This window comes from Tupaia chinensis, unplaced genomic scaffold, assembly GCF_000334495.1.
Source record: "Tupaia chinensis unplaced genomic scaffold, TupChi_1.0 Scaffold000354_1, whole genome shotgun sequence".
In the NCBI taxonomy this organism is placed as follows: Eukaryota; Metazoa; Chordata; class Mammalia; order Scandentia; family Tupaiidae; genus Tupaia; species Tupaia belangeri.
Genome location: NW_006159849.1, coordinates 8,278,101 through 8,303,727, shown reverse-complemented (window position 1 = coordinate 8,303,727; position 25,627 = coordinate 8,278,101). Strand labels below are relative to the sequence as shown.

The 25,627-nt window shown below is 39.6% G+C and overlaps 1 protein-coding gene across 1 annotated transcript in view; it reads right to left on the bottom strand.

The window, feature by feature from the left end:
- Positions 1 to 25,627, bottom strand: part of MAMDC2 (MAM domain containing 2) — a 221,395-nt gene that overhangs the window by 81,421 nt on the left and 114,347 nt on the right. The window contains exons 6-9 of the mRNA XM_006152470.2: positions 19,603 to 19,859; positions 12,888 to 12,981; positions 5,230 to 5,373; positions 989 to 1,254 (exon numbers count right to left, since the gene is read on the bottom strand). Of these exons, the coding sequence (XP_006152532.1) occupies positions 989 to 1,254; positions 5,230 to 5,373; positions 12,888 to 12,981; positions 19,603 to 19,859 (761 nt within the window). The remainder of the gene's footprint in view (positions 1 to 988; positions 1,255 to 5,229; positions 5,374 to 12,887; positions 12,982 to 19,602; positions 19,860 to 25,627) is intronic.

The window sequence follows — 25,627 nt, the reverse complement described above, 5'->3', positions numbered from 1 at the left end:
CCCGGTGTGACTCGAACTGCAGTTGACTGCATGGGAGTCCAGCAACATAGCCATTACATCAATTGCTGATCCCATATATATATATATATATATATTTAATTAATAATTAAATTTTTTCATGAGCGGAGAGACAGATAGACAGATAAGTACCCCCATCAGGGTATCACACTATGATCACCTTCTTCTCAGCCTTCCCAGTCAGTAAGGATCATGGGTAGGCATACCCAATGTGTACAGGTCAACTGTGGAACTGAACCTATGGTCTTCCATATAGATCTAGGATAATTTGGCCAGCATGTTACCCCTGTGCCACTGTGCTAACCCTGGCTCCATATTTTTAAATTGATTTTCTCATTCTGTGTTTACCAAGAGGCTTAGGTTGTTGATCATAAAGCCGCAATGTAGAACCAACGCCACTGATTTCACCAAACATTCCCATTGCTCTGTGTGCTTGTGTGTGTGTGTGTGAGAGAGAGAGAGAAAGAGAGAGACACTATTATGGTTTCAAACTTAAGTTTAGCTGTTCAACTTGTACTATTCATGTACTCTCAAGTCTTTGGGTCATTTTCAGGGAATCTTAAAGGATGAACAATAGAGGCTAGATTGTGGCTCAGTGGTAATCAATGCTGGAAGCATAAAGACATCCTTGTACACACGGGGCATGCGTGAATGTCCATGATCCTGGCTGGTTGAGACTGTGAGTGGATTATGGTATGAAGGGGAAGGAGAGTTCTCTCTCTCTCTCTGTCAGGAGTAAATAAATAAACAACCAGCAAACTTTCTAGGTAGCTGTGATTCAGAGACCCAGAAAATGCAAAACAACTGAAGGACTAACTTGCATGTGTCTGAAGGGTAGGGTGTAGAATTGGGTTATCAGCCTGAAGGAAAGGAAAATAACATATTGCCAGTTTTCATTAACTAAACAGAAATTCACTAATCCAGCCCAGCAACGGATAATGGAAAAGAAAAAAGTGCTTGTGTACTGTACCTTGGTAGGCATGGGCTTCTTAAAGGTGATTTCAGCTTGCATCCAAACACCCCTTGGGGACTCCAGCACAGACCAGATTTTCTCTTGAACCACGTGGTTCTCTTCAAAGATATAAACTGCTAGAGTGTCACTCATTTTTAGAAACCCATAGATTGCATAATGGAAACGCAGACAATATTGCAAATTTCCTGGTAGGGAGGGACCATAGAGTCTTCCAATGTAGCCAGGCTGAGATGTAAATTTTGTGTTGGCCAATAAATAATACCCTGTGAACAAGACAAAGCATTCAGTGTGTTAGCAATGCACAATAATCTAACCTAGATTATCAGTGGAAATATTTGGTTAAAGTAGAGGAAGTTGCTAGCCAAGGCTATTTCCATAGGCTTTAAATAATAGAAAGCAATGTCTGTGGTTTAAGTTATTGAAATGTGTCTCTATTAAAAATAATATGTCTTTCTATTCTAAGTAAGCCAATTTATATTTCCTACTGCATATACTCAAATGCTAGTCATCAATTATGATTTATTATTTTAATGGAACAAAAAAGACTGAAATCATCTTGGGACTACCAGCTGCCTAGTCAACTGGCTGGCTTAGTTTGCACACAAAGTACTGGATCACAGTATCACAGTGAATGCATGGCCAGTGCAAATTTTTCCTTCTTATTTCTATAATATCTAGTAGGGAAGGAGGGATTACAGGCTGGCTTGGCAGGCTTTGTGGGGGTTTGTGTCTGGGCAGAGCCTACTACTCTTTTGGTCATATATTAAAGCCACCCTTGAAGGTCAGTCTGTCTGCCTGCCTGCTTTCCTTCCTTCCTTCCTTCCTTCCTTCCTTTCTTTTCTTTAGAGAAATTTTTTGCTATAGAGCATATGAGCTTACCAGAGAGATAGAGAAACAGAAAGTGAGAAATCACCCCCTAACGAGGATGGCCACAATTCCTTCTCCTCCCATTCTCCTCTCAGGATTTTGGGCATGCACGCACATAGACCTGGCGTGAGTTTTAAGATCCCAGGTCCTGGACCTGAACCGCAGTCAAGTTCATGGGAGTCCAGCAACGTAATTTTCATGCCATCTGCTGGTCCCGAAGATCAAGTTTTCAATCAGATGGCTCCTCCCTACCTTCTGCTATCCATCTTCTTTTGGTCACCTCATCCTCATAATTGTTATATGGTTTAGTTTTACCCCATTATTTAACTAATTTTTATAATAAGAAGATACACCAGAGCTCGCTCTCTCTGTATACAATAAGGCTATGTGGGCACACAATGAGAAGACTGCTGTCTAACAGCAGGAAGAGAGGCTTTCTCGGAAACCAACCCTGATGGTACCTTGATCTTGGACTTCCAGACTCCATAACTGTGAAGAAATAAATTTCTGTTGTTTAAGCCAACCAGTGTATGGCATTTTGTTTTGTCAGCCCTAGATGATTAATAAAAAGGGCCATACAACAGCCAGAACAACATTTCTGAAGCCTAAATTTAATCCCTCTCTCTGTGTTTAAAACCTTTCAATGCCTTCTGATTTATTTTATAAGAAATTCCCAGATGTTTTCTCTGGCCTTCCATACCCATAATCTGTTTCCTTTCTAACTTCCTTTTCCTCTATTCTCCCCACTTTTCCTCTCCATGGTACAACCATACTGACCTTCCTGATCCTTGGTGTGACCAGCTCTTTCCAAACTTAAGGTCTTCACAGATACTCTTCTGTCTGCCTGGATGATTTCCACCCTCTCTGCTAACTGTAGCTTCCCTCAAAGAAACAGTCCCTGAGTCCTCAACCAAAAATTAGGTTCTTCTCTCTATTTTCTCAAAAAAACTGGTCTTCATTTCCTTCATAGCAACGAAAGGGATCAGAACATGACACTCCAAATAGGCCACTTTGGCTTAGTGTTTATTTTGAGCTGAAGGCATTTGAGAAATAGCAGATACAGAAGGGAGTCTCTGACCTTCCCCTTTCTACCTAAAAGCAAATCATGAAATTTCCCATGAACAAGGTGCTCTCCTCTATTAGGAAAGGAAGAACATTTTTATTACTGGAGACGTGGAGTTGACACCAAAATAGGTCCATACAAACAAACTTACTACAATACAATAACCTTTATCTTTCATATCGTTCCTATATTTCTTAGTTATTTTTTCACGATATGCCACCCCATGAATATTAAACCCTTCTCTTTTGTCTTGTCACTTCTCCAGAATTTATCGTTTATTGTTAAAAATGGCATATAAGCTCTCAGGCCTATTTACTTCTTTGGGTCTTCAGTCTTTCAATAAAGTTTCTCATGTACATGTAAAAATATTAAGTAAAATTGTATTTTTTCCTCCCAGTAATCTGTCTTATGTCAGTTCAATTATCAGGCCCAGCTGTAGAACCTAAAAGGATAGGGGAAACATTTTTCTTCCCTGACAGCACTTACCACAATTTGTAATTACAAGTTTATTTGTGTATATATTGGTCTAACATTTCTTTTGCTCAATGAAATGCTTGTCGGCCAGTGAGGATGAGATTCATATCTGATTTTTTTTACTGTACTCCAGGAGCTAGTATGACCAAAATCAGAATAGGTTTTAGATAGCTTGTATTTCCACAAGTCAGGCAACCTCTAAGAAAAAAAAATATGTGGAGTCTTCAAAAAGTTCATGGAAAACATGTATTATGAAAACTCTACATGAATTTCACATTCTTTTACACCAAAATAAGCTCTTGCTTTAATTATATTTTTCTTTCTTTAAAAAAATTATAAGATATATAATTTTATACATTTTATTTATAAATGCAAATTTTATTTTTATTTTTCAGTGCCATCCTTGTACAAATCCTCCACATACATTTGGTAACAGATGTTTGGGACTATAAAGTCTGTTATGTTTAGTGTTACGAAAGTTTGCCTCAAGCAAGTCTTCTCATCTTGGGCCCAATTTTATTTTTCTACAAATGTTTTGAAGTCCTCTTACATAAAACTACAAGCACAAAATTGCAACAGCCAATTTCAAGGCTTTTTCCAGGGCCTCTGCAAGTGAGGGGGCTCAGAATGCAAGCTTCATCAGCTTCATGGTAAATTTACCCTGGCACACAGTACATAAATACTTGTTCAATAGTAAATAAGGGGCTAGCAGGTGGCATGGTGGTTAAGACACTGGACTTCCATATAGCCTACTGCAGTTTGAATCCCAACCAGGTGGCTTGCTTTCTCACTCCTCCAACCCCTCTCTCTGTCTTTCTCTGGTGAGCACATGTACCCTATAGCAAATTTAAAAATAATAGTAATTAAATACAATTAAATAAATAAATCTTAAAAATTAGTGAATGAGACACTAAATCCCTGTTCCTACTAGTCTCTGCTGGGGTGGCTCCACAAAGCTTTTTCATTAAAGTAATAGGTAATCCCTATACAAGGAACATTCAAACTCCAGCTTCTAGGAGTTTTTATATTCTAGCTTTTACATTCATCAAATGCCCATTCCACATTTTCCAATAGCCTTTCCTTCCAACTACATAGAATTTAATATATATTAAAGTTTATTTATTTCCTTTGTGTGTGTGAGAGAGAAATGCCTGACAGGGTTTGTTCATGCTGCCATCCTCCCCAGCCCTCAAGCCAATTAGTATCATGGTGTATCCACCAGTGTGTGTTCAGGTTGACCTAGGATCTGAACCGCAGGCCTTCACATGTGGCTCTAGTTTCATGCAGCAGAGCCCTACTGCCTGTACCACCACAGCTGGACCACAATATATTTTTATTGTAACGAAATATACATAACATGAAGTTTACGTTTAAAGTGTGCAACTAAGTGGCATTTATTACATTCACAGTGCTCTGCAGCCATCACCACTATCTAGTTGCAGAACATTCTCATCACTGCAAAAGGAAACCTCGTGCTCATTAAACAGTTATTGTCCATTTCCCCTGGCCTAGCCCCTGCCGACTACTAATCTGTTCTCTGTCTCTATGGATTTGTCTGTTCTGGAGATCTCATGTAAGTGAAATCCAGTAGTTTTTTTAAAGGTATTTTATCTAAACCGAAGAGCAAAATAATTTCCAAAAGTTTGGCTATTTAATTAATTGGCAAGTAGTTTCACCGTCACAACAACATGAATTCTAATTTAAAAAATGTCTTTGCTTCTTCATAGCTAACTTTATTTTTAGGCTGTTGGCTTTGTATGTACAGTGTAAGAATGGCTAGTGAAGCACGAATTCTGCCCTGAGACATCCCCCTATGGACAGATACTTCATTTACCTAAGCCTGTAGTGTGGTCTCCAGCCCGGTACATGTTTGGTTTTACTTTCACTCGTGCCCAGCCCGGACCTTCTTTATCTTGGTAAAAGTTGCAGAAATCTTTCTCAAAATTGCAGCTTGCTTCCACAGCACTAAAAGGAATTTCTGAACAAAAGAGAACCAAAGTTAAAGATAATCAAATCCAAGGATCTTAAAGGACTACATTAATTGGTTGACAAATAAGTATACTTTTGTGCCAGAGGAGATCAAAGAAGTAAAACACAACAAAATATTTTTACTCAAATGGCATGAACCAATGTTTGCACCATGCTAGGAAAATTGTTCTTTTCCTCATTAAAGGGAGACTTTATAAAAATAAAGCGCCAGACTTCAAAAGAAATTTTCTTTTATGATGTAAAGACCGTGAGCATTTATTCATATACTTCACAATTCAAAATTTTTTTGTAACAAAATTTAAAAGAAAGGATTTCAGGGACTATTAATTTCTCTCTATGACATATATTTTAGAAACAACTGCTGTCTATTTATAATTGACATCAGTAGTAGGAGCAGATCTGCTATAAGAAAATTATCACTCAGTATGAATCATGCCGTTCAAAAAGTCACACCAGTTATTATCACAGATACTGCTATCATCGTGGCTTGGCTAAGTTCTGGTATTATTTATTCTGGTCTATAAATATCACCTCAGCTCAGATGGCCTGGGTGGAATGGAACATAAAAAATTTCTTCTGGCCCATTCCCTGTGGTGCAGTAGCGAACTGAATTGCAGTGCCAACTATTGGTTGGATCCTTCTGTTGGTCTGAAAACACACTGGGCATTGCTGTGTAATGAGACCATATAGAGGATACTTCTCTCTCTTCTTTTCTGTCTTGTGTTTATGTACACACATGGGCTCTCTATCATGAATAAAATAATGTTTTTTTTTTGTTTGTTTGTTTGTTTTTTATCCCTTTTGGGAATAACTTTAAGTCCTATTAACAAGTGACCTGGAAACCTCAATGTTCACAGTGCCCTCCAAGTCCAGAGCATGTGTGCCAAGTGTGATCCTGGTCTGCATGTCAACACTCATTGGGCTAGCATTCTAGCACTGGGGGAAAAGATGTTGTTTTGAATAACTGGAAAATCATCTCTAGTATAATATTTGACTTGTGATATGATGAAAACAGAGAATTCTAATTCAATGAAACAAAGAGTTGTTTAGGGACAAAGACTCACTATAGTCTTAATTTACCCATTTTCAAAGCAAGAAAACACTAAAGTGAGATGAGGAACTGACCCAGATCAAAGGGAATGAAAGAGTCAAGACAACCAAATGCTACAAGGGATCCAAGATTCAGTCTTGGTCCAGAAAAACATATACCTAGCCAGGACATTATTGGGGCATTTAGAGGAATTGTGTATGGACTTCAGGTTTAGTTGGTAATATCATGTAAGTATTGACTTTCTTGAACTTAATTATCCAGTAGTTATGTTGGAGGATGTTTTTAATCTTAGAAAATACACACCGAAATAGTATTTAGAGGTAAATGCTTGCAACCTATTCTTAAATGGTTCATAAAGTAAATGTGGCAAAATGTAAATAATTTATAGATCTGGGTGAAGAGTATGTGGAAATACTTCATAGTATTCTTGCAAATTTTGTATGAATGTGAAATAATACAAAGATAGTCTTAAAATACTAAATTAAAAAAAAAATAAGTGACTAACAGCAACAACAAAAATGTTCTTGAATCACTGGAACAAGATTGTATCTCAGGCGATAAACTACAGGAAGAACATCAGGAGCAAACCCTGAGGAGCCAGATAAGAGAAAAGGAAATAAAGAGAATTCTCATTGCTCTAAGATCGGTGGATTAGCCCACACCCTGCTCTGCCTGTCTCTGTCAGCACCAGGGTATATTTTTAAGACCTAAGATAAAGTCTGTGAAATATGAACATGATGTCATACAAGCAAAGAGTCTTTGACATTCTCTCATGGAGGTATGAGACCACTGGAAAGCCCATTATGGTTTTCAGTATTAGTTATTCCTCTGCTGCCTGGTAATGGACCATACAATCTTGCCCCACCCCCCACCCCCCAAAAAAAATCAGATTAAAGGCTAAAATCTGCGGATGGCGATCTGGCTCAGGAAATGGCATGACAGTCCCAAATGCCATACAGAAATAAAACAGTGGGTCAGTGAAATCAGTTCTAAGAAGTGGGTCTCAAAAGAGCACCCTAGGGACCAGCAGTTAGTGTAATGGCTATGTCACTGGACTCCCATGTAGTCTACCATGGTTCGCGTCCTGGACCCGGTGGCTTAAAACTCACGCTGGGCACATGTGCGTGTGTGCCCAAGATCTCAGGAGGAGAATGGAGGAGAAGGGATTGCGGGCATGGCTTTCTCCCCTGGGAGGTGATTTCTCGCTTTCTGTCTCTATCTCTCTCTGTCTGGCGAGTGCATGCACCCTATAGCAAAAGGCGAATGCAGGCCCCCTATAGCAAAAACCCCTCCAAAAAAAAAAAAAAAAAAGGAAAAAGAAAAAAGAGCATCCTGGGATGGCTGCAAGACCATCTTGTATTTTAGGTGTGCAGGGAGAGGGTAGGAAGTGATATTAAAACTTGAAAGTTTGTAGCAGTTTAATTCAAAATGACCAAAATTTAGAAGTAAACAAGATTTCCTTCAGTAGGAGAATGGATACATCAACTATGGTACATCCAGATAATAGAATATTATTCAACACTAAAAAAAAGGAAGCTATGAAGCCATTAAAAGACATGGAAGAAACTTAATGCATATTAATAAGTGAAGAAAGTCAACCAGAAAAGGCTACATATTGTATGACTCCAACTACATGAGAGTCTCGAAAAGGCAACCCTATGGAGACAATAAAAGGATCAGAGGTTTGCCACAGGTTAGGGGTAGGGAGGAATGAGTGAGTAGAACACTTCTAGGGTTTTAGGGCAGTGAAACTATTCTGTATGATACTACAGTGGTGCATTCGTGTTGTTACAGTACACATTGGTCCAAATCCATAGAATGCCCAACACCAAGAATGAACCTTTACTTAAGCTGGATTCTGGGTAATAGTGATACGTTTGGGGGCCAGGAGTATATGGGAAATCTCTGTACCTTAATCTTTATTTTGCTGTGAACCTAAAACTTTGCTAAAATATAAAGTTTACTTTTAAAAACATACAAAATTTGAAAGTAGGTAGAGATCACTTATCTTTCTCTGGTGAGAGAGCAAGTCACACAAAATGATTTTTGTGTGTGTGTATATATATTCTTTTGCTAAATGCCTAGTCTTAGAAATGGATTTCTCTGGGGTTCTGAAAAGGTTTACTAAAAAGAAAATTTTGAAAGTCTAACTCAAAGGCTCAATCTTTTTTACTTAAAATGTTACCTCTACTTGGAGACAATTTCTGATTCCTGAAGATGGGCCATGGGACATATTTGTGACCTACAGTAAGCTCTCTAGAGATCTGGGGAGGATGTAGAATCCTTACTTCAAGGTTTCAGACATGTGGGTCAAGTGGTCATCACAGATTGACCTACTGGTGAGTGTTGATTTAAAGAGTAGGGAGGAATCAGAGGCAGTTGAAAGCACTTGAGCATCTGTTTATGATCACAGGAAAACAAATCAAATAAAGCCCCTATAAGCAAGTTACCAAAAAAATCAAAATGTAAGGTTTAGTTAATTTACTTGCATTCTGACATTTGAGCTTTTTATAAATGAGGGGTTTTTATTATAATCTAACTAGATGGAGTACATTGCAGTTTGAAAAGAATAGTTGGGAGCATTTCTCATCTTTTCTTCTGTTCCATGAAGTCCATAGAAACAAATGTAGCATCAGTTGTATAAATGTAAAAGGTTTGCTCATCAGCTGCTCTAAGACTAAAGAGATAGATAATAGGTGCTGTGTGTTCTATAAGCTGTTAAAATTGCAGGATAGTTTTAGTATAAGTTAACCCAAAGATAGGCTGAGGCAGCTTTAGCTGCTTTTGGTGCATTAACAGACCCAGGAAACAAGGGGCTGGGCCACTGACTAAACTGCAGACACCCCTGGGGGCATTCGAGATAAGGAAAGGTGTGTAAACCTCAGTTGTAACCGAGGCAGCAATTGGTGCTAGGTTTTCAATAAACAAGAGGCCTGAGCAGTTTGTGGTTGGTGAATGGCCAACATTGGGATTCAGCAGTCATCCTCTTGAAAACTCATGAGTGGGGCCTAAGGAAGGACATTTGGAGAAGGGATACAGAGATAGAGCATTGATGGGATGGGGAGGTGTGGTGTTATCTGTTGAAGATATTTTGATCGACGGGTCTGGGGAGAAATGTGCACATATCGAAATAAGCCAAACAATATGATTGAAAGTCTATACAATAAATAAATAAATAAATAATGTGGGAAAAAAAAAAAAAAAAAGACCTCATGAGTGTCAGCACCCTCCCACATCCAGAGAGAAGGTTGAGCCTGCATCTGATAGAGCAGTGGAGCTATCAGTTTTGGGTTGGCATTACGGCAAAATTTCTAGAAAAGGATGAGATTGCCTGTTAGGTATTCAAGAATTTACAGACCAAAAAGAGAACTTGTTCCTATGATCCAGACTCTTAGACTAATGTGGTTGTATAAGGGGAATCTGTGGGTGGAAGGCATGAAAAGGGAAGTCTTGTAACTCAAAGTTTGGGAGCACCTCACTCTCCTTTGGACCATGTTGGGGGGTTCCTTGGGGAGCCACATGACACTAGTGTTGAATGTCTATGACTGTAATTGGTCTCAGGTCTGGGAGGCTAGATTAATGTTGAGCCCAGCCAGATGGTGGGAACAAGACACTTCATATGTTGAAATGATTCCTGTCTCAGCCTGCCTGCTAGGGAGATGAGGGAAGAAAATGCTAGATCCAGCTAGGAAAGACAGAGACAGCAAGTCTGGAGCTAACCAAGATAAAGAAAAAAATGTTGGCACCTGTTATGAAGCAGAAGGGCATAAACTATTTGTGAAATGTAAGACAAATATGAAAATTATTGGGCTCAGCTTCTCTAGACTCAGAATCTGGTCCACAGCTGCTCAGTGAAAGGTATAAGCAGGCTCCAGCTGCCACAGTGATTCAGGCCGTGATCTTTGCTGTTCTCTTTAGTTTAGTCTGACCTCTTACTCTCCAGGGAATGGATGGATATATTTTTAAAAATAAAGTAAATAATATTGTCTCATGACCAAGCATTTACTGTGTGCCATACTCTATAAACTATAGCCTCCACAGACATGAACTCATTAATCTTCTTGACAACACTATGAAACAGATGCTTCCATCTTTGCCCTATAAATATGACACGAGATCCCGGAAAGGTTAAATAACATGACCAATGTCATGCAGCTCGTTAATGACAGAATAGGAATGTTAACCCAAATTCCTAGTTCTCGAGTATAACATTATTATGATGTATTTAAACCATTTAAAAACCAAGTTGGCATGGTGGGAAGTTCTGAAGACCAATGTGGAGCCTCACTAACCTATAAAAATGTATAAAAATGTATAAAAATGCGTATCTGGAATCAGCAGTTGGTGTAATGGCTATGTCACTGGACTCCCATGTAATTGACTACAGTTTGAGTCCCGAACCCAGTGGCTTAAACTCACGCCAGGCATGTATGTGTATGTGCCCAAGATCCTGAGAGGAGAATGGAGGAGAAGGGATTGCGGCATGGCTATCCCCCCCGGGGGGCGGGGGGGATTTCTGGCTTTCTGTCTCCCTGTTTCTCTCTGTGTTTCTGGCGAGTGCACGCGCCCTATAGCAAATATGTCTCAGAAAAAGTGTATCTGTGGAGGTTCCTGCAGAGACAGGGTCTTTATGTGGGCTGTATTTTACAGATCAAGGGGCCACAAGCCTTCTTAACAGACATTCCTTGTTTTGTTGAAATCTTTTTTCTTTTCAGAAGTCAGAATACCAGTATAGAATGGAAGAGCTCAGACATACTCTTATCTTTTTAAAAGGCAGAGCATTTTTAAACATTATTTTCTAAAGTGACCCAGTTGATTCTAGTATCTCCCAGCACTCTCTTTATTTTGTCCTTTATCCAATGCAGATATTGAGTAAATACTTCTTCCATATATAGATATAAATATATGAAATATAATGGTTCAATGTAAATACTTAGTGGTAGAAAGAGGAATTTTCTGGAAAATAAAGATAAAGGGTAATGAAATTACTGTTAACATAGTTAAAATATTAATTGATGTGATTAGTGGGCAATCAAATTTAGAGAAATGAAATAATTTTGGTTTCTGCGTTCATGTCAAATTATAGATTCTTTTAATGCTTGATTACTTTTTTTGGATTAAATCATTTAAAATATGTAAATCCAGTCTAGTTCTATCTGTTTCACTACCTTTTTAATTCTTAATTAGAATTAATAAAATAATAATATTTAGTTTCAGGAAATTAGACTTCTCAATAATTTGGGAGTAGCAATTGAACTTGAGTAGAAAATATTATCATTCTTGATACCCTTACTAGTAGAATATATCTGGAACCATATTCAACTGGACACTAACTGTATCTTAAGTGAAATACCAAAAAGACCAAATTCAAAAAATTATCTTTCCATGTTCCAAAATTCTGTCTGAAATTTCATGAATAAGATAGGGGTCTCTCTGGGTGCCTCAAGGAAATAAATCAAGTTAACAGTAAGGTCAGTTGCATTTATTTGAGTCATCATGAATATGCTGTCATCCTTCTTATTTGAAATATTTGTTTTTCTAATTATCTTTGGATTGATTTGCTTATCTGTTTTCTCAGAAAGTAAAAAATATCCTCACTGAGCATCAAATTTATGAAATTACAAAACTGGCCATGGTAAAAATAATTTGAGGGTTCACTTAGAAAGTAATTAAATTAATAGCTCATAACATTTAGCTATAACCATTGTAGAGATGCCTACTAAATAATACCATCTTTAAGCATAAGAACATTTATAAATCTTAAATACATAAATTTGGAAAAGGTTTCCATAATTCTAATCAGTAGATTGTGAGAGTTTTTTCCACCTATCTGGCCACTCAAGATGGAACCCAGATATCCTTTAAACCCAGATATGGTATGGGAATAAGTTAGTATTAATTAATTTTTCTTTCTTAGTAGGTGGTGAAAGTAAAAATGCTTCAAGATAGTAATAACTAGCCTGTTGTGTCAGAAAAATTAGATTCACTCTGTGATGGGAAATAAAGGGTAATGTTTCAGAAAAAAATGACTATTCAATTAATTAACTTTTAAAGAGAAGAGTAAAAATGAAATCTAAAGAAAATAAAACAAGTCCTGGGAACCAGCAGTTAGCGTAATGGCTATGTCGCTAGACTCCCACGTAGTCGACCGCGGTTCGTGTCCCGGACCCGGTGGCTTAGAACTCACGCCGGGCGCGTGTGCGTGCGTGCCCAAGATCCCGAGAGGAGAATGGAGGAGAAGGGATTGCGGCGTGACCATCCCCCCTGGGGGGTGATTTCTCGCTTTCTGTCTGTCTGGCGAGCGCACGTGCCCTACAGTGAAAATCTCTCAAAATAAATGAATAAATAAATAAAACAGGTCCTTATCATAGGCATTTATTGAGAAATAAAATATTTATTGAGAAAGCAAAATTCCAAATATGAGGAAGAAAAAAAAAAAAGAGAATGCTCACCTGTCTGATTTTGGCAGTGAACAGGAGAGAAAGAAATATCATCCAGGGCAACATAACCTCCTTTGGGACCATTGAAAGCTACTTCAAAAATAACCTGCAGAGAAAAATGACATGTTGTCACATGTTTTAGTATTTTCTGTTAAGTTTAAATGCTCTTGACTATGATTTAAAATGACATGTCACTCAAGCCAGGTGATGCCAAATTATAAGGACTTATGGAATCATGTTCCCAAATAGAGTTTGGGCAATATCTTTGAGGAAGAATGAAACTGTGATGGTCTAAATGTTTGTGTCTTCCTAAAAAGTCATGTCTTGAAATCCTATACCCCTCCCCACCAGGTGATGATATTGGGAGGTGAGGTCTTTCTGGAGGTGATTAAGTTTTGAAGGTGTGAATGGAATCAGTGCCCATATAAAAGGACCAATGGAGCTTGTTCACCCTTCTGCCATGTGAGGACACAGAGAGAAGGTACCATCTATGAAACAGGAAATAGGCCCAAACCAGATATTAGATCCGTAAGAACCTTGATCTCAGATTTTTCAGACTCCAAAACGATTAAAAGGACCTCATACCTTCTTGAATGGAATGCTACCTGAGGTTTAGATAAAGGTGCAATCGTCAGAGTCAATCATCCTGACCCCAGCATGTCCGGGGAAGCTCCAGTGGTTGGAAAGAACAGGGCTTCAGGTTTGCTCTTTCCTTCCATCTACTTAAATACTGAGTTCAAATAGCACCTTTTGCCTGTGACCATGGGGATCAGGTGTGATCATCATAGTCTTCGTCTTTGTTGGGAAAACCACCTGGGTCTGTATGTACTGATAACTTGAGAAGACACAGCATGGAGTAGGCCTTAAAATGGAAATGGCTAAGAGTGTGAGGTGCGGTAAATGCATGAAGTGGGCATGGCATGGCCTAGGCTCTTGGAAACTGGAGAAGGCAAGCCCCATCTGGAGGCAACTATTATTCAGCTTCATCAGTTCCTGATGTGTGGGAAGGCAGGCCTGTTTGAGACTGAATTGTTTCCCCTAAAATTCTGAAGTTGAAATGCTAACCTTCGATACCTTAGTACCTGACCTTATTTGGCAAATAAAAGTTAAGGTGAGGTCATGGCAAAATAGGGTGGGCCTGTAATCTGAATGACTGTTGTCCTTCTATAAAAGGACATTGTGGGGCCCAGTGGTTGGTGTAATGGCTATGTCGCTAGACTCCCATGTAGTCAACCATGGTTCGAGTCTCAGACCCAGTGGCTTAAATTCATGCCGGGTGCGTGTATATGTATGCCCAGGATCTGGGGAGGAGAATGGAGGAGAAGGGATTGTGGCGTGGCCATCCCCCCGGGGGATGATTTCTCCCTTTCTTTCTCTCTGGTGAGTGCACACGACCTATCACAAAAACCTCTCTAAAAAATAAATAAATAAGGACATTGTGGATCCAGAGGGAGATAAGCACACAGACAGAATGTCATGTGAAAATGAAGAAAGAGACCTATAAACAAAGGAATGCCAAAGATTGCCAGTAAACCACCAGAAGTGGAAGAGAAATATAGAACAAATTCTCTCCCATAGACCTCAGAAGGAACAAATCTTGCTGACGTGGGATATTGGGGTGATTAGGCCTAATACCTGAGGTAGGAACAGCAATGAACTCTATTCTTTGCCTCACACTCACGAAGAATTAGAATATGGAGGAACAAAAGGGATAGCAAAGTGAAATTTATTGAAAGAGGAAAGCTTCCAGGTAGGAAAGGGTCCCTAACAGTGGGTTGCCGACTTGGGGCTCTTGTCAAAGGTTTTTATCCTAGCTAGGAGGAACTTGTTCATGTTTTGTCCCCACGCGGCTCCATGTTAGGTATGTCATGCTGTACATTTAGAGAACTAAATGATTTTAATAAATGATTGTTCAGATCTTTGTCTGAGAGCTTTAGGTTTTAGAGACCATTACCTAGCGATCAATTATTTGCTCCAGTTTTTGTTTGAGAGCTTTGGGCCCTGAGAACCATTATCTAAGTTCTGGAATGTAGTGGAGACATAGAAAAAGCCAAAATTGCTTTAGGTCATTCTGCATAAGTTAATCATTGGGTCACTGCTGCAAGCTTTATTTATTTATTTTTTATTTATTTATTTATTTTTTGTGAGCAGGCAGTTCCTAATAAAAGCTTGACTATTGTGCCTCCGTCTTTGATCCTTATGTCCTGACTACCCTACTTTCTCTACTACGGCAGCTGAAGCAAACAAATGGAAGGCCTGATGTTTCTGACTCTGGCAAATTATCAATGGGTTCTGAGTCTCTAGATTTTATTTTAAATCTTTGGATTTTTCAGTGCTGGAAATTAATTCAGAAAGTAAAACAAACAAAGACAAACAAGAAACCTACTATAGAGGCCAGATAAATAACTATGGGCTAGATTTGACTCAGAGGCTCCCAGTTTGCAACCTCTTCTGAAGGAAATAGTGATTTGGAGGCAAAGAGACCAGAGTTCAAATCCCATTTTTATCACTTACTGGATAGGCAACCTTGGGTACATTGCTAAATCTCTTGGGAGCTTTGCTTTCTTATCCCTAAAATAGGCATAATACTTACTACCCTGTAGAACTATTGAGGAAACTAAATGAGATTACATATATAAAGGTCCCAGCACAGAGTCAAGTACATAATAAGCTTTGAGCTAATTTTATGTCTTTTTCTCCAGGCTGACTCTGAAGTTAGTTGTACTCATTTTCATGTTCAAACTCAGCCACTAATAAGATCGAGTAGACCTTTTCTCTATCCCAAGCCTAGTTTCTTCCCCTTCTCCTTTTCCTTCTCCTTCCTCCTTCTTCCTTCTTCTTGTTTCTTCTTCTTCAAGTTTGGGTGAGATGATTCTTGAGATCTAGTTCAGGTTCAATGGTCCTACAAGGACATTGTACCTGAATTCTCCAAAATCCCTAAGGAGGGTTCTTGCAGTGGTACAACAGTAACACAGCTGGACCCATATGGGAAAATTCCTGGGTTTATGTCTGTAGGAATCCTGGAATCAAGGCTGGGGTGCACTGCAGCATGAAGACCCTGTTGGGGTCTCTCTCTATCTCTGCTTCTCAGAAAGAAGTAAATGAATAAGCTATATAAAAAATCCAAGAGTAACTTTGGAAATATGTCTCTGGCAAGGAAGGAAGGGTTGTGAATAAATTAATAGATGTGAGTATATGAGAAAGGGCAAATTGAGTTTACAAACATAACACAGCACTGATATCTTGAAAAACATGCTGGGTGCATGTATGTGTGTGCCCCAAATTCTGACAGGATGGAGAAATGGAGGAAAAAGGATTGCAGCAGCATGAACATGCCCTATTGGGGGTGCTTTCTCTCTTTCTCTCTCTGGCAAGCACATATACCTTCCTAAAATTAAAAAAATTTTAAGAAGATCAAATTGATTTAAGAATTTGATGGCATAAAACTCACTGATTGCTGCAGGACAAATTTGTTTCTTTTTTTTAAAAGTTATTTTATATACAACCAGTTTTTATATTTATCACTCTCTTTGTTATTCATTCCTTCTTACATCTTCAGACCTCCCCTCCTAGAATCATTTTTCTTCTGCCTGAAGTCCATCCTTTAGGAGGGCAGGTGATGCACTAGGGGCCTAAATTTAAGAAAGTGCTTTCATTTAGTGTCAGGCAGGGGCTGTGGTCTGGATAATTTTTTCTGCCCTTTTCAATTAAATTGTTCTCTCTTTGTGTCTTTTTTAAAAAGTTGTCAGAGGGAACACACACTTTCACAGAAGCAGAGAGAGGAGCTGGCCAGTGGTGTGGTGGTTAAGGTACTGGACTTCCACATGGCAGACCATGGTTCGAGTCCTGGACCTGGTCGGTTGCTTTCTCACTTTCTGTCTTTCTCTGGTCAAATAATAATAATAATAAATAAATAAAATAAAATAAATACTTTTTTAAAAGAAGCAGAGAGAGAGAAAGCGATGAGGAGAAAGCATCTCGCAATGGGGTTGGGTCACACCACAGTCCCTTCTCTTCTACTTCTCCATTCTGTTAGGATTTTGAGTGTGCATGCACATGCACACATACCTGGTGTTTTTCAAGCCACTGGAGCCAGGATTTGAACTGTGTTCTGTCATGTGGGGTTCAGCTCCTGTAACTACTAAGCTATGAGGCTGGTCCAACAAATTTCTTTCCCTGACAATTTGTGAGATCAATACTAGTGAATAGATTAAGATTAGTAGGGCTAGCAGATGGTGTGATGGTTAAGGTGCTGAATTCCCACATGGCCCATTGCAGCTACAGTCCTAGACCCGGCAGCTTGAAAATCACACCAGGCATGCGTACGTGTGTGCCCCAAATCCCAAGAGGACAATGGAGGAGAAAGGACCGTGATGTGGCCATCCCCCTGGGAAGTGATTTCTCACTTTCCCATTCTCTATCTCTGTCTCTCTCTAGTGAGCTCACATGCCCTATGGCAAAAACCTTAAAAAAAATCTATCCATCTATGTCTATATTGGGTTATCAGGAAAGTCATGATGCATTTTTGTGTAGAAAAATATGCCATGACTTTCCCAGTGACCTAATATATAAAGATTAGTAGAGCAAAATCACACTACATGAATCCAAAGGATATATACTAATCATCTTTTATGATTCAAAAGTTACTTCAATCATAACTTTCTAAATATTGACTTAAAAAAATTAAGCCAAGTTTCACTCATACAAATGTTGCCCAAGGAGTTTATGGTTCAGTGACAAGATCTGGTAAAGAAAACACTGTCGGTGTGTATGTGACTCACTTGAGTTTGATGGAAGGAAAACTGTCGAAGCAGTACATGCATTTCTTTCCCATTTTGTAATTCAAACTCACAGAAAATTTTCCATTGAGTTGCAAGAATACACCAAATTCTAGTCAGACTTTGGGATAGGAAATCATACACATTCTGCAAAAAGCACTCTGCTGTCTCTGAGGTGGTTTGTGGGAAGGAGTGAAAGGAGGGGGAAGAAAGTGGGTGCAGGCCATGACTGGTACACAGAATACGTCAGAAACCAAGGCCCAGCCCCAATCTTCTCGCAGCGCTCCATCAGGCTAGCAGATGGCACCACTGAAAGGCATCCAGAAGAGTCAGCTTCTTTTGCATTTTAAAGGGAACTGGGGAAGGTATCACAAAAAGTGCAAAGTGAAAAGTAGGAAATACTAAAACTTGTAACTCAGATTCTACTTACAGCTCTAGACCCTTATAATAATCTTACAGCAATCATGTTTCACCACTGAATGTGTGGTCCTATGGGGTCCTCAGACAGAGCTGGGCCTCCTCCTTTATCTTGGGAGTCAGATTTTAGGCCAGGAAGTTTTCCAGCTTCTCTGGCATTCACCAGCTGTGTGACCTAGAAAAAAGTCAAACTTCTGGGCACTCTGTGTTCTCCTTTCTCATCTGTTAATAGGGAGATACTTTTATCTGCTTTGTTAGAGAGTAAGTACTGAAAGTACTTGTAAGTTCTGAAATACATACTTAGACATAGAAATGTTTTAATAGATGCGGGATCTTCAAAAAGTTCATGGAAAGTGTTTATTATGAAAAGCTATGGGACTAGCAGTTGGTGTAATGGTTATGTCACTAGACTCCCATGTAGTCAAACACGGTTTAAGTTTCAGGTGGCTTAAACTCATGCTGAGCATGTGTGCGTGTGTGCCCAAGATCCTGAGAGGAGAGTGGAGGAGAAGGGATTGTGGAGTGGCCATTCCCCCCTAGGGGGTGATTTCTTGCTTTCTGTCTCTCTGTCTCTCTCTGTGTTTCTGGCGAGTACATGTGCCCTATAGCAAAAACCTCTTAAAACAAAGAAAAAAATGGAAAAAAAGAAAAACTATGCATGGATTTCAAATTTTTTTGCACCAAAAATCTCATACTTTAATTCTAATTACCCACAAAACTTCTGAAGCTCCCTAATATGTACTTAGAAAAAGTTCTACAAGGATAAACACTAAAATGTTACTAGTCCTCATCTTTGTGGGGTTGATCTTAGGTGCTTTAATTTATTTTGTTTTTCTGAAGTTTCTAACTCTTTTTGGCTTTGGACATCTATCACTTAGGTAACTAAAAGCTTTAAAACAAAGGCACCAAATCTTGTTTCAAAGTAGGGTTATAATAGTAAGTTTATTTCTGATTTGATGACATTATTTATGCTGCAAAGAGAGAAGTAAGTGCCTTTTTTTCTGGGAAGACAATTCCCTCAAATAAGGGAAATCTTCAAAACTGTTTTCAGAAATGGTAGGGCAAGGGTTTCAGTCCAGTTTCTGTGACACAGTTGGTAGCTTATTGGACCAGGATTAGAAGCCATATGCTGACTACAATTTGAGTCCCCTGCTTGGTCAGCCTAAACAATAACAAGATTAAATAATAAATAAATGAGCAAGTTTCACTTAGAGTGCTCTGAGTTCTTCTTTGGGGCCCTCTATAATCACAGAGGAGGTTCAGAGAGAGATGATGACCAAGAAACCTAGTTGGTTACTGACTTTTCCATATTGTCCTATTAAAACATATTGCTAGATAATGAAAGTGGTAAGAGAGAAAGGCAGAAGGGGACACAGAGGGAGAGAAGAGGAGGGGGCCGAAGAAGAGAAAAAAGATTAAGATTGAGACATTGTAGAAAACAAAAATTAAATGCTAGAGTACAGAGACTCTGGATCTAAATGCTAGGGTGTGAGTAGCATGCCCACAAAGCAGCCAGGCCAGGGCCCACCTACCTCCATGGGGTAAGGAGCATTGAATTCAACTTCTGCAAGATTCCAGGCAGCATTCCCTGGATTGCTAGTTTTCCAGATCTCCTCATAAAGGCCGGCCATATCCCGAGTGTAAAGGGAGAAGGCATTGTCATTCCCCTGCTGGAGCTGGTAATAAAAGGACAGGCAGCCAGACATGGGGGCTGTGGTCATGGGAGAGATGAGCTGTGCCACTTCCTGGAAGTGCTTGACGTACACTGAGTCCACGTACATGTAGTGGCCTGAAAAATCACAGACAAAGCACAGCGTGAGACAGGCTGGAGGGTTTTCAAGTAAAATGATGCAGTTCTGGGATTTACTTCAAAATAATCAGGGGCAGTGATGAAGAAGAAGTGGGTGGGTTATACATGAAAGAAGTTTGGCTATGAGTGGATAAATATTGCAGATGGGAGACAGGTACATGGAGTTCATCATATAATGCTAAATATAGGATCAGAGCCATTCTTTTTATTTTCCTGACTTTTAATTGAAGTCAAATATGCATACAGTGTGTTATTTCTTGAATTTTCACAAGAAGAACACACCTACTGGGAAAAAATGGGCTTTTGTCTAGAAGCCACCCCATCCCATGTTTTCTTGAGTCATGACTCCTAAGAGGATATTAAGTATATCATTTTCTTTTTTGCTTTAAAATTTTATGCATTTATTTCTTCCACGAGAGAGAGAGAGAGAGAGAGAGAGAGAGAGAAGACAAGCACCCCCTATAGGGTTCCCACACCATAATCTACCCAAGTTTCAACTTGCCCGGATCACAGGCATACACATTTGTGCACAAGACATGCTTAGGCAAGTGTCTCAACATGAACCCAGGACCTTTCCCATGTAGGCCCAGTTGCATTACCACTGCACCACTGCCTGGCCCCCATACCAGCTATCCCCCCCACCCCCGCCGCCAAGTTTATTTCTTCCATGAGCAGGAGAGATAGCACCCCCAACAAGGTTCCAACACCACAGTCCACTTCCAGCCTTCAGTCAGCCCCAGACCAGGGGATCATGTGCGTTCCCCAGTGCATGCAGGGAGGTTTTCAGACTTAAACCAGAAACTTTCCCAGGTGATACTGCCCTGTAGAGCATCATGTTTTACTGCAGCGGTACCATCTGGCTCTGCCATCTAGCCTTAAAAGGGCATGGAAAGCCCCTCCTGCACATCTTTACAATTTATTCAAAATATCATCATATCTTTTGAGAGAAACACAAATTTTGAATTCAACCTAGATGGCAATTTATACATCATTAATAGAACATCTAGACCAATCAATATTTCTTATTGAGGTTAAATTCTGAAGGTTAAGATTGGGAAGGCTGGACTAGTGATGCTACTTTTGGCAGACTTTAGTGGGCTCTGGCCCAGAGCCTGACCTCCATTTGAGGGTGTCTGGGTGAAACAGAGAAATCGCGTGGCAGGAAGAGTAAGAGCTTAGAGTCTATATTGAAGAGACCTGAGTTTGAATCTAGCTCCACTTCTAGCCCTGTGATCTTTAGCAAGTTTCTGAATTTGTCTAGGCCCCAATTTCCTAATCTGCAGAATGAGAATCAAACACGTCAGTTTCCCTCCTATCCACAGAAGATACATTTAAGACCCACAGTGGATGCCTCAAACTATAGATAGAATCGAGTCTATATGAAGGCACTTCCGTGAGCTTGTGGAAAAGTGAAATTAAAGTTTGAATTTATTTTGGTGTGAAAAAAAAGGAAATCAATGCAGTTTTTCTTAATACTCATTTCCCATGAATATTTCGAAACCCTCTCATATATACTATGTTTTTTCTGATACATCTGTACTATGATAAAGTTTAATTTATAAATTAGGTACAGTACAAAATTAACAACAATAACTAATAATGAAATAGAACAACTCTAATAGCATACTGTAATAAAAGTTATAATAAAGACAAATGTGGTTTCTCTCTCTCTCAAAATACCAGACTGTAGTTGACTGCAAGTAGCTGAAACCACAGAAAGCAACAGAGCAGATAATGAGGGACTACTGTACTTCCCTCACAGGGCTGATGGTAGTATTGAATGGGATTGTGTATGTGAGGTGCTCAGCATATGCCTGGTAGTGGATAATTGCCTAACATTATAATAAAATAAAGTAATGCCAGTACTGATGGCAGAACCCATATTTGCCCTACAGTCTGTTTATATAAGGGAATGGCTATTATTATTAGCAGTTTTGTATGAATTTGTTTAAGCAGTGACAGAGAATTTTGCAATATAGCTTCAACAGAATGCCCTTTCTATTTACAAGTTCAGAAAAATTATAGTCTAATATCTTAGTTTTTAATTGCATAGCTTCGGGTTTATAAGACTTCCCTTTCTCTAGGTAAAAGAGCAATAAGAATATTAGGAAGAATATGTGAGTTCATGCACTGGACATTTACTTTGGCCTAGCACACTGCCTGGTCCAGCACAAGGACAGATCAAAGCTCTCTGCTCGTGGCAAATTGTTCAACCCCCTGAATAATCTTTCTGGTTTAGATATAATTTATCATCTTGTCAAGCTGTGCAACTTTGAAAAAACAGAGATCACAAACTTAGACACCCAGAGGAGCATCAGGATTAAGTGTGTAAGTAAAGTGGATTAGTTCAGGCAGAAAACAGAGAGTGATCAATTAGTTGCCAGTATTTTAAGTCATATTTCCCTAGCAACAGGAAATAGAAATCAAGCTTCTTTGGAAAGATCCGAAATCTGATAGAGCTGAGGCCATACTCTCATGCAGCAACAACTAACTGGGATAAGAACCCCAGACCCTTGCATGGGCCTGAGTTCTCTGACCTCACTGAGCCAGCAGCCTTCCCTTCTAGCTGATGCTCTGATTTCCAACCGTGTTGCAAACTCTTCCCACCAAAGTTCAAATCCAGTTTTTTATGGCAAATTTATTAATTTTTTAAAAAGAGATTTTTAGCTTAGGGCATGTGTGCATGCCAGAGAGAAAGAGGCAAAGACAATGAGAGGGAAAATGAAAAATCACCCCTTGGGGGGATGGCCACACTGCAATCCCTATTGCTCTATTCTCCTGAGATTTTGGGCATGCATGCATATGTGCCCAGCATGATTTTCAAGCTACCAGGTCCAGGATTTGAACTGCGGTTGGGCATGTGGGAGTCCAGCGATGTAACCTCTATGCCATCTGCTGACCCTGAATCTATCTATTTTTAAAAATGATGCTTCCTGTATAAGTTTGCTAAGGCTGCCGGAACAAAGTACCACAAACTGGGTGGCTTTAAAAAAAAAAGGATTGTTTCTTAGTTCTGGAGGCTAGATGTCCAAGATCAAGATGTCGGTAGGATTTGTTCCTTCTGAGGACTGTCAGTCAAGCTCCCGTTCTGTCTCTCTCCTGTGTTTTAGTGGTTTGCTCAGAACCTTGGGCATTCTTTGGTTTTCAGATCTCTGCCTTCATTTTACATGGTGTTTTCCATTGTGCATGTCTCTCTGTGTCCAGAGTTTCCCTTTTTAAGTTTCCCAGGCACATTAGTTTAGGTTAGGATCCACTCTACTGCAGCATTACCTCATTTTAATTATATCTGCAATGATCTTATTTCCAGACAAGTTCATATTTTGAAGTATTGGGGGTTAGAACTTCAGCATGTGCATTCAGAGGGAGTGTAATTTATCCCATACCAACTCCCACCATATTTTTTAAAAAGAATTATTTAATTTAATTTAACTTAATTTAATTTAATTTATTTTCATTTGACCAGAGAGGGGCAGATCAAGAGAGAGCAAGTGAGACGGAAAGTGAGAAAGCAAGCCATCAGGTCCGGGACTTGAACTGTGGTCGGTAATGTGGGAGTCCAGCATCCTTAACCACCACACCAACTGCTGGCCTCCTCCTCCCATGTTTTTTAAAAACTGTGTGCAACATATTATCTGCAGACTGAAATCGGCTAATGGGCTCTGCTTTGCCACATCTGGGGAGGGATTTTCAAGAAAGAATCAGAATGTTAGAATGGGCAACATCAAAGAATCTCTGATACATAGGAAGAAAGTCACTCCTCCCTGTCCCAAGATTGAATGTCTTTTAAAAATACTCCTAAAACCAGCAGTTAGCGTAATGGCTATGTCGCTGGACTCCCACGTAGTCGACCGCGGTTCATGTCCCGGACCCGGTGGCTTAAAACTCACGCCGGGCGCGTGTGCGTGCGTGCCCAAGATCCCGAGAGGAGAATGGAGGAGAAGGGATTGTGGCGTGACCATCCCCCCTGGGGGGTGATTTCTCGCTTTCTGTCTCTATGTCTCTCTCTGTCTGTCTGGCAAGCGCACGTGCCCTACAGTGAAAATCTCTCCAATAAATAAATAAATAAATAAATAAATACTCCTAAAGGTCAGCCAGCCTCTATTAGTATGTTCTAGAAATAGGGAGCACATGTGACCAGCTAGCTTCTGTTACATGACTCTAGTCTCTAAGAACTCATGTGAGCATCATCTGAGGCAGAGATGAAGCCTTTATTGCCTTTTGTGACATGTCTTACAAGTTTTATATATATTGTTTTGCAAGTTATACTGTGGGGACACTAAGTGGGGTAGAGCTATTGGGTTGTCAGAAAAGTTGCGATGTATGTTTTCTGTTTTTCCACGTAAAAATGCATCATGACTTTTCCAGTAGTCCAATATAACACTGTTTTTCCAGTACTTCTGTAGGGGCCCTGCAGGTAGGCCTCTGAGATCTCCTTCAAGAGAACTTGCTGTAGGAACCATAATTGAAGTCCCCAGGTGCCTCACCTTTGTACCAAGGTCACACCACTCTGGGCTGTTCCCCACCAGTGACCAAGCACAGCAGAGACACCAGAGTGGGGCTCTTCAGCAACCCTATCAGCCTAGTTTCTCCTGATATCAGATCTGCATCCTGTGCTAAAGGCTCTTTCTACATAGAGGCCCTAGGCACTTCTGCTGCTATGGGTCATCTTCCTTCATAAACATTTTAGTTTTTGACTGCATTGGCATAAATGTAAACTATGCTGGATTTGTTACTATTGTATTTGTTGTTACTATATTCACTTTATTTTCTGATTTTTTAAAAAAAGAATTATTTAATTTAATTTAATTTATTTAAATTTGACTAGAGGGAGAGAGGGAGAGAGAGAGAGAGAGAGAGAGTGCCACCAGGTCCAGGAATTGAACTGTTGTTGGCCATGTGGGAGTCCAGCATCCTCAACCATCATGCCACCTGCCAGCCCCTTTTTCTGATTTTAAAATAAAATTAAAACATTTTTGTGGATTCCCAAAAATGTGTCTATCAGGCGCTGTGCCTAATGACTTCCTAAATGGAACTTTGAAAAGTTTGTGAAAAAAATTGAATTAAATGAGAGTTTATTTTGGTAAAAAAAAAAAAAAAAGTGTAATTCATGTATAGGTTTTTCAGTGTGTGTGTGTGTTCCACGAACTTTCTGAATATTTTGTGCAATGAGGGAAATCATTCTGTTCAGGATGAGGAGCATCTATTGCCAAAGATTCTAGGAGACTTTATGAATTGGAGGAACTTCACAAATCCACTTAAAACTATTCATTCTTCTTCCAGAGTGCATGATAACTATGCTGAACAAGAGAAATTTCTCATCCCAGCTCCATTATAAATTCATCTTCCTTACAGATGACAGATGTGGAGAGCCACATGCACCAAAGTGGCTGAAATGACTTTCACACGATGACCTCTGGACTTCCCTGTTACGGGAGTAAACAATCTGCCCCAGGCTCCCCAACCTAGCTAACATCCACAAGCAGCTTCTCAATCAGGTCCGTGACAGCAATCCGCCCCTAAGCTCTGCCCCCTGGTTAACGCTCCCTGACAAAACAATCAATTACTGGTCCAAAACATATCCTTCATTTACATATTGAGCAACAAATTACCACCCTGCTGTGTATATAAGAATGTTCTCTGGCCTTCAATAAACGAGCGAGCGACTGTATACCATTTAGAGCTGTGACACTGTGTCGCTCCTGTGTTTTGACGTTGCGCCAGTTCCAGACCTCCGCTCTCTCACTCAG